General features: G+C 39.9%; 1 protein-coding gene across 2 annotated transcripts in view; it reads right to left on the bottom strand.

Annotated features, from left to right (window-relative positions):
* Nucleotides 1–4,670: 4,670 nt before the first annotated feature.
* Sytl4 (synaptotagmin-like 4) overlaps nt 4,671–9,977 on the bottom strand; it is a 30,609-nt gene continuing 25,302 nt past the window's right edge. Inside the window, exons 14-16 of one of the 2 annotated variants that reach the window (XM_013035070.1) lie at nt 7,826–7,925; nt 6,911–7,119; nt 4,671–4,949 (exon numbers count right to left, since the gene is read on the bottom strand). In XM_013035070.1, coding sequence (XP_012890524.1) covers nt 4,801–4,949; nt 6,911–7,119; nt 7,826–7,925 — 458 coding nt within the window. In that variant the 3' untranslated portion in view covers nt 4,671–4,800. The remainder of the gene's footprint in view (nt 4,950–6,910; nt 7,120–7,825; nt 7,926–9,977) is intronic. The other variant, XM_013035071.1, reaches the window with a different exon arrangement.

Here is a 9,977-nt window from a genome sequence, read left to right as displayed (position 1 = left end):
GTTCACAGGCAAGAAATACCTACTGTGTCCTCCAGTCTCTGGAGCAAATGGTACATAATGCTGTTTCTTCATTAGAGGAGCCTCCTAGCCTGTGAGCTGGAGTACCACCTGACACAACTGGAAAAGAAAATCGACATTGTCCTGTATTCACTTTCTAGGATATTCCCTTTAACAGATGAGCGCAGAGAGGGTGGAAAATACAGCAGTAAAAACACAAGTCTTCAGAAGCAAGTGGGAAAATTGAAAGTAAATTTGAGGTTGGGCTATTAGAAAGTAGACACACAGATCTCCTTTCTTTTTCTTGCATTTCCTCCCACCATCCTTTCCTCTCTTCCTTCCTTCCCCCTCCCTCCTTCCTTCCTTTCTTCCTTCCTCCTTTCTTTTCTTTTTCTTCTTCTTTCTTTCTTCCTTATTTCCTTCCTTTTCTTTTGCTGAAAATGTAACTTAAGATCTTGAACATGCTAAGCACTTCCACTAAGCTACACCTCCAGTCCCAGATCCTTGCTCTCACTTCAGTCCCACTCAGTAATGTGTCAGTATTTCAAAGAAAAGTACTCTTTCCTTGTTGCAAAGAACCTCCTTTTCTAGTGATAGAATCCAGAGTTAAGACTTCAGCTTTTCCCAAGGGGTCACCAGTGGAAAACTAGAATGGTCAGAAAGCAAGATGGGTACTCATAGTGCTTGAGTACTCATTAGGTGCAAGGGGCCATGATGAACACTCTAGATCTGTCTTTGAAATTTTCAAAAGAACCGTATAAGGTAAAGTGTTATTAACTCCCTTTTACAGATAATGATAAGTGCAATTTCGTTAGGTAATTTGCTTAAATTCTGACAGCTAATAAGTGGAAATGTCAGGATGTAAACATCAGCAGTTAGGCTTCAGAGTCAAAGGCCTTCAACATTCTGCTATCTCATTTTTCTACTTCCAATTTTAAGATAGCTGAAAGTTCTAAGAACACCTTGAGAATGGTTCAATCTTCTATATTCATACTCAGATATAAAACTCAGATTCAAGGCTCTCAACCTAGAGTGATGGGGCATACATAATAAACCCAGAACACATGGGGATAGCAGTGAATCAGAGAGAAGTTATTTTCACTGGAAGTTTATTGGAAATCTGTTTTAAGATGCAAACTAAAAATTACATGGTTTCTGGGTAGAATGAGACATGAAAGAAATGATCAAACTTGGAGGGAAAGCTTCTCTTCTCCAAGTCCCCTCCAGGGAAATACAGAAGCTTTGAAAGGCTATAGGTAATTCATGTGCAGAAGGCAAAATACACAGGGTTCATGTGGGAAATTTCTGATCCAACACAGTCTGTGGTTCCAAAGGTGAACATTGATTATTGGTAAAGACAGATGTCCTTCCTTGTCTATCTCACTAACACTTCAAGTGGCAAGCCAGGACATGCCAAAGGCCTGAAAGATAACACAGGTGGCCCACTACTTCCTAAACAGTTTCAACCAAGAATTGATTCTTCCAACTTAAAACAACAGAGGAACTTTTGATTCATAGTAGTCAAGGTAAATCAATTTTGCTTTCTTAGGTTTTACCCAAATACTAAGGTTTTGCATTGTAGATTATGACTCCAAGAAATCCCAAGTACTAGCTAGCTCCAATGGCTCCCGCATATATCCTTACCAACTCAGGAGGCTGAGATTTGAGGCTCACAGTTTGAAGCCGGCTATGGTAAATCCAAAAGACTCTTCTCTCCAATTAAACAGCAAAAAGCTGGAACAAGAGGTATGGCTCAAGTCGTACAGCATCAGCTGTAGGCCAAAAAGTCAAGAGAGGTCTAAGGCCTAGAGTTCAAGCTCTAATACTGACAAAAATGAAAGAAAGAAAACAAAAATAAATCCGAATTCTAATTCCTAAAGCAGGGAAGGCAGGAGCAGAATCAAACCCACAATAGACCCACCCCACCAACTTGGTGAGCATGACCCTCTTCCATTCCTTCCATCTTCCTTATAAGATTTTTAGATCTAGAGCTAGGACTTCAGCTTTTCCCAATGGATCACCACTGGAAAACTAGAGGGGTCAGAAAGCAGGATGGGTGCTATTAATGCTTGAGTGTTCAATAGGTACCGAGGGCCATTGTAAACACTCTAGCTTATAAGGACTCTAGATATATCTCTGAAATCTTCACAATAACCTTATAAGGTTCATCTGCTTTTGAGCCTTCTCTCTTCCTTCAGCAGCTTTCCACTTTCTACTCCCTCATATACATACATATGCAAATACAATCTATACAACTAAGTTGGCTAGGTAATGTCAAAGCATTCTGATTGCCCTACTGTGTAAATTAAACCGATTTCTCTAAGGTATTTTAGAAGAGGCAAGTCATCCCTTCTTTTGCCTCTTTGCCCATAATACACATGTCTTTGTAGATATAAGAGGCAGTGTGGTGCAGGTGACTCAGACCTTGATTCAAATCCCAAATCTGTCACAGTGGACTTGTGTTTTCTCATCTGTAAGAAGGGAAGATTTCTTACTCATTGGAGAGTTTAAGGAAATAATCTATAAAACTTTGTACACAAAAAGCATTTGATATATATGAATGTCCTTTTGTACAAGGAGTCAAAAGTCACTTGTGCTCTATATAAAACTCCAGAGTCTTGGGGCTGGGAAGGTGGCTCAGTGGTAGAGCGCTTGCCTTGCATGCTCGAGGCCCTGGGTTCGATTCCTCAGCACCACATAAGCAAAAAGAAAAAAGCTGGAAGTGGCGCTGTGGCTTAAGTGGTAGAGCACTAGCCTTGAGCTGAAGAGCTGAGGGACAGTGCCCAGGCCCAGAGTTCAGGCCCCACAACCAGACCCAAAAAAAAAAAAAACTCCAGAGTTTTATTTCAGAGATAAATTAATTCAAGTCTGTGTTATTCAGCTCACAAACTTAAGGAATAATAGAAGTAGAGAGAAAATTCTCCATCTCTCAGCAAACTGAAGAATCCAGAAAGAAGGACTTATAACAGGAAAAGGCTTCCTTGCCTTCAGTGTGAACATCTCTGTCCCCTCCCATAAGGGGAGGGAGATTATCAAAGCTAAAGACCAAGTTCCCTTAGTGCTTAAGAGAGAAAAATGTGCTGCCACTTTGAGATGCCAGACATGCAGGGCAAGGTATCAGAGCTCAGCCCAAGTGTCAGCAGCAATGTGGGAAAAAAAAAGACAAATTGTGTTCAAGTAAGCACAGGATGGTTAGGGAAGGACATTTATCATTCTGTTTCTTCTCCTTTAAGACAAGCAGCAATAGTAAGCCAGGTCAGAGAAAAAAGTAACTTACAAGTGCAAATATTTCACAAATGGAAAAGCTTTATTGAAGCACACTTATACGTAAGGGGGCAGAAAACAAAAGAGCAACTTACAACCCAGGATTTCAAGTGATACTTCCCATTACAGTACCAATCTACAGCAAATAAATCTTTTAAGAACATTCCTCCATTCAGTTCACACATCCACTAGAAACCACACTAGATGCCCCAGTCCAGTAGGCTTGTAGAAAAGTCAGCTAGCAGCTGGCTGTATTGAAAAGAATTTCTTCTCTGAGATAGACTCCCTTCCACATACCACTCTGTATAGATACCCTTGTAAGGATAAAATGATTAGTTTGGAATGGAGAGTAGCATGGAAATGAAAGTTGGCTCATCAGAAATCTTTCTGAAAAGCTTGATCATAACACACCATTCATTCCCAGGTAGCCTGTAGGTAAACATAGAAAATAGGAATTGAAGCCATTATGAGATAAGATATCAGACTGGGAGACTATCTGCTCCCATTCTCCTAAAGCAAAAATAGTTTCTAGGGTAGGAAGTCCCTGGGGCCCTTCTGGCCAACACCAAGGTAGGTATGTAACCATATTGTGTGAGGCTTCACAGCCTGACAGAGAAGCATGTGGTACATGAGAGTGAAGGTATCTCATCTTTCATTACTGAAATAAGGAATTCTCTTTCCAGCAACTGCTATATGAATTTAAAATGTACAGAATTGAGGATGGGCTGTGAGGTCCTTTAACTTCCATCACTCGAGTCTTCTAGGATCAGTAGAAGGTCTCACTGGGTACATTCATGATTCAGAAAGCCATCATCTAACTAGAGAGATTTTCTAAAATGACTCCAGTATAAGAGTTTCCCAAAGGTCTAGTAGATATCTAATACTGGCAGAAGCTGGGGGTTTGCTTAGCATTTCAAAGAAAATTATTATATTTAAGCAAAGCTGAAACTGCTTAATAAAACAAAAGCCAAAAATTTATCAAGGTAGAAGATGAATTAAAACTGTAAATTGGAGCCAAAGGACAGGACCTACTTAATGTCCCTCTCATAACTGCCTCCCCCCACACCTGTGGTAACCCAACCCTACTTCTCAGAGCCTTGGCCCCAGATCAGGCATACCTTGAACCACAAGATGGAACTAAAGCCAAAAGTTGCAGGAACTTCCTCGACAAGTAAGAACAGGATAGCAAGAAAAAGAGAAAAGTTGTTTAAAACAAAATTTTTTAAGTTGATTGAAGCTCATAAAGACACAGGAAGGAATGAATTCTGAAAATGTAGTAGATTATATACAAATAAAAATATTTTGAAGAAGCCTTTATTCTTGAACCTGCTTTCAAAGGAAGAACAAGTCTCTACCACTCTACCTAGCAAAGTGAGATTTGCAAGAATACATGTTTGAACACACACACGCACACATGCACACACACACACACACACACACACACACACCACATATTAAATTAAAAATCTTTGCTCTTGGTTTCCTCACTTTCTCTGACTTGCCCTGGGTAGGGCTGGACCTGCAGAGGATGTGAGGAACTCATGAACCAAGCTTCTGCTTGGCCATGGAGGAACGGAGTTGCAGAGTCCCTTCTGCCCAAGACCCTGGGTACTGTCGCATCTTCTGCCACAGGCTCACTTCTTCCCCAGTTGAGTCCATCCAGTCCACCACTTCCCCATTACTGATCCCTGAGGAGAAACAAGAGAGGAGGCTGAATGTGGACCCCACTCCTCAGCCCATCCTGGAAGATGGGTTATAATCACAAGGGCAACTCCCCCATAAAAGACTGTAAACATCAAGATAGGCTAAGGAAGTGATCTTTGTTATTCCTACAGATATCTTGTGCTCTGAGACTATCAGGAGACTTCAGGCTAACACACAGTCAAGTAACACACAGTCACTACATTCGTCTTGTTCAGAGCACTGGTGTCTGAATTCTCATGCCAGAGGGAGGATTACTATCCTTCCACTATTGGCAACCTGATTTGGAATATAAAAAACTGGGCACCTATGGCTTATGCATATAATCCTTGCTACTTGGGAGGTTGAGATCTGGAGGATCTTGTTTTGAGGCCAGCCAAGATAGAGATGTTTGCTAGACTCCATCTCTAAAGTGAAAAGCAGCTCTGAAGGTGTAGCTGAAGTGTTAGAACACTAGCAGAACAAATTTGAGGCCCTGTGTTGAAACCCCAGTACCAAAAAATAACAATAGTGAAACACCTTTGGCTCTTGAATTTAGACTTCTTGTCTCCAATACATTCAGTCATCCATCGAACAAAAATTTACTGAGTGTCTACTATGTACCAAGTACTCTTCTAGGCTCTGGAGATACAAGTGGTGAATAAAGCCCTCAAGTGGTTACATTTAAATAGGAAAGACAAAAATACAATAAGCAAAGTTCCATAGAATTTCACATCGTAAGATAAACATTAAAAAATTAAGGTGATTTGGAGGACCTGGATTGTGACCCACTGTAGATGGAATGGTATGACGGACTCTGAGATGGAGACTTTGAGTGACAACCTAAAGGATGGGAAAGATCCAGCTTTTCCAGGTCCTGAAGGTCCTGGAGTGGGGATGGATATAGTCTACTTAGAGAACAGAAGAGAAGTTATGGTTGAAGCAACATGAATAAGCAGGAAAATGAGTCAGAGGGATTGAAAAGGAACAGTCCAAATTAAATAAGGGTCTGTAGGTTTGGTAAGAACTTCAGATTGTTTTCTAAATAGGACAAGCAGTCATTGTAGGTTTTTAAGCAGAGAACTAGCTTACAAGTGTTAAAACATCACTCTAGATGTTTTGGTGTTAGTCATTGGTAAACATGTAGTATTTAAGGCCATGGAAATCTAGAGACTGGAGATTATACAGGTGAGAGAAAGAAGAGAATCGAAGACTAAGCCCAGAGAAGCACCAACATTTAGCATTTGAATACAGGACAAGGAACCTACAGACAATAGTAGAAATCAGTGGATAGTGGGTTCAACGGGAATCAGAGAGTACTGTCAGTGGAAGCTAAGTATCTGAAGAAAATGTATTCTGCTACATCAAATATTGCTGAGAACTCTTGTGAGATAAGAACAACACTTTGGCATGAGCATTTGGTCAGTAGAGTGGACTTGGTACTAAAGGAGAAGTAAAAAAAATAAGTAGACAGCATTCTTTTAAGGAAATGAGAGCAGGAGACTTGTGGTCATGAGAAGATTTTGTTGAAGAAGATTGGAAACACCAAGGATACCTGTACACATCTTCAGTGGGTAGATCTTAAGGAAGAAATGGAGATCATAGAAGTAGGGCCACTGAGAAAGTGAGGGTGAGATCTGAAATATCTCGAGAGAGGTTGGCCCTTACTAGCCAGGACCATTCTTATAACAAGATAAAAGATGGAAAAAATATATTGATACAGATATACTGGTATGTTTGTAGTTTTCCTGTGGAATGATGATAGAGTTCATGGCTATCAGCTTCACATAACAGTGTATGCATTCAGCCTTTCCCTGGGCCTAGCACATCTCAGGCACTCAACAAATACTTGTTAAAGGAAAAAAGACAATGTCTGTTGTAAAGGAACATTGTATGTCATGGGAAGGAGGTATTGAGAGTGAAACAGGACAGGAGGTTTTAAGACAAAAGAGGATGAGAAGAGACTCACCAGTGCCAACACCCAGCCTGACCCCTCCAAGGAAGTCATTGCTGGCCAAGGGCTCCCGGTCCCATACAGTCAGTTCTAGGCACATGTGCTGTAGGTCTTCCAGCCTCACTGCATTGTAGACAAATGTGTGGTTGTAGTGAGGATTCAGGGTCTTCTTCATCACAGGGGTTTTACGCTTACTGGCCTTGTTCCTCATGGGAAGAAGGTATCTGGCAAAGGGCAGGAAGCAATCAACTTATTCTAGGCTGACAATATCTGTCTAAATTCTTCTTTTCTCTATCACAGGCCTAGCCCAGGAAGGTGAGTCAATGTGCAGATGTAGTGCACACACCCATATGAATCTGCTGAAGCAGACTCCCCACTATATCATGTATTGGATTCACTTCCTTTAACCTAGACAGAAAATGTATCTATTATTATTGAGGCTATTGTCTAGCCTCCACTAAAAATGAGTTCTAAATATTGGGACAGATTTCTCATACAAACAACAAATAAGACTAATAGGAATATTTCTTGGCTTAGCCAAACATGATTTGCTAGGGAGCTTAAGTCAGTGAGACATCTACAATGAAGCTTTGCTTCATAATTATAAAGAACAAAGCCCTGAGTCACTAAATACAATCCAAAGACACCAACTGAGATCTAGGATTAAGGAAGAACTTGAATAAAAGTCAGAACCTGTCTATCATCCTCCTTTGTTGAAATTAATACCACAGCCCAGTCCAACCTGAGCTCAGACCAGTGCAAAGGTAGTGCTGGAAGTTTTCCCATTACCTAATTTCAAGAACAAAAAGAGGTTTGCTGAGGGTTCGCAGGACACACAGGATAGAATCCATAAAGTAAGGTTAAATTGGGATCCTCTGCTACCTCTGTTGTCCTGAAACTTGTTGGTTTGGTGCTGGGCCAGGGACTTACCCCTTGACAAAGCTGTCTGAAGTCCCTCCTGATTTGGCAGCTGTCAGATTCTTGGCTTCTTTGATCCACACCTGCAGTTCTCCTCCTTCTCCACCTTTACCTGTAAGGGATATCAGCCATAGCAAGTGAGCCCCACAACTTCAGATTTCTCTTGAGCTACATCTATACAGTGCAAGCAACAAGCTCCATGACAATGAAATCATGCCTGATTTGTATCCTCAGTTCCTATCACAGGGCCCAGCAGTACACAGTAGGTGCTCAATTAATAACTTGGATTGCATTAAATGCTTATTGAAAACTGGCTAGGTACCAGACATTGCCTTAAGCATTCAGTAAACAATCCTATGAAATTATCACTATCATTGTTATCATTTTACAGATCAGGAACCAAATTTAGGGAAATGAAGCTGCCTGATATTTGATTTAAAAATGGGAATTGTACATGAGTTCCTGATTCTATCCCCATGCCACAGGACTCAACAGGCGGAATCAATTTGAAACCCACATGCCATTTTTATTATCTCTTTCTCCACTGACATCTTCCCCTTTTTAAAAAATAGACTAATTTCACCTTTATTTTATTTTATTGAAAAGGTGGTGTACAGAGGGGTTACAGTTACATAAGTCAGGTAGTGACTACATTTCTTTTTAAGTGTTATCCTGTCCCTCATTTTCTCCCATCCCAACTCCCCTCACCTCCAAGTTATAGAGTTCATTTCCAATATAGTGTCTAGTGAGTATCACTGTTGCATTAGGTCACTCTTTGTCCCATCATTTCTGTGACTCCACTTCCCTTCCCCAAACCAGACAAATTTATATATAAGACATAGGGTACCAAAATCAGAAACAGTTTCCACAGGGAATAAATCAGAGGAGAAAAAAAGAAAGACAAATAAAACCTGCAAACAGTACTCTATAAAAAAAAGAGAAACAAAACATAACAAAAAACCCTCTTGTTTCCAGTGTCATTGAGTTCATTTCAATTGGCATCATTTTATATAGTAATATATGCATAGCTATTGGACTACTATGATCCTCTGCTAGGACTATCCTAGACATATATTTCAAATAAGGGAAACCATGGAACCTACATTTCTTTGGGTCTGGCTTACTTCACTTAATATGATTTTTCCCAAGTCTTTTCATTTCCTTATGAATGGGATGATGTCATTCTTTCTGATGGAAGCACAGAATCCCATTGGGTGTACATACCACATTTTCTTTATCCATTTATCTACTGAGGGACATCTGGGTTGATTCCATATCTTATCTATTCACCTTTATTTTTAACATCAGTTTAAAAGAAAACCTCCCTTCAACCTTATGTATTCTTTGATCTATTATCTATTTCTTTCTTTCCTTTTAACATTAATTACCATAGAAAAAGCTCACACTTAAGAGCTCTCCATGTTTTGCCCCATGATTCACTCAAACTAGTTCCTACTGAAATCTGGATTCTGCCTCTACTGACCAATGGAAAATACAATCCAACAAAATGCCAGTGCACTATGTCTTCTCAGTCCTTATCTCCCTTGACTTCTTTTAGTATGTCCATACAGTTGAAAACACCAACCCTCTTCTTGAAGTTCTTTCCTGGTATTTCTCTCTCCTGATTACCCTGGGCCTCACTAAGTTCTTCCTCTCTTTATCTTTTAATGTCTTTCTGTTCCAATGATTCTGTCTTTGCCTCTTCTTTAACCATTTTGCACATCCTCTTTGGGACCTATGGATTCCCTTAATCCTGATTAGACCTTCACTGAAGGAATTTTTATAATATTTTATATAACTCATAAAACAGTGCTTGTATAAATCCACAGGGTTTCTAGAAAGCATACAATTTCCAAAATAAAAATGCCCTGTACTCAAATAAATAGTGAAATGCAGACATTAGATGATATTTCATTATCTTTGGTAAAACTATTCTCATTTTGTCATATATTAAGAACTTTGGTTTCCCATTGACCATTAAATCAAATTAAACCTTTTATATTCAAAGCCTTTTTTTTCAGTTGGGCTTCACACTCATCTCCAATCCCAGACCCAGTATTCATACTCCTTTCTTTTCTGCCTGGTAAAATCTCAAGAACCAATTTCAGCACTACTTTCTCTTCAAATCTCCCCCCAACATAATCAAGAAAGAACTAGTTACCTT

Source organism: Dipodomys ordii, unplaced genomic scaffold, assembly GCF_000151885.1.
Source record: "Dipodomys ordii isolate 6190 unplaced genomic scaffold, Dord_2.0 Scaffold203, whole genome shotgun sequence".
Classification (NCBI taxonomy): Eukaryota; Metazoa; Chordata; class Mammalia; order Rodentia; family Heteromyidae; genus Dipodomys; species Dipodomys ordii.
This window is presented reverse-complemented; position numbering and strand designations above follow the sequence as displayed.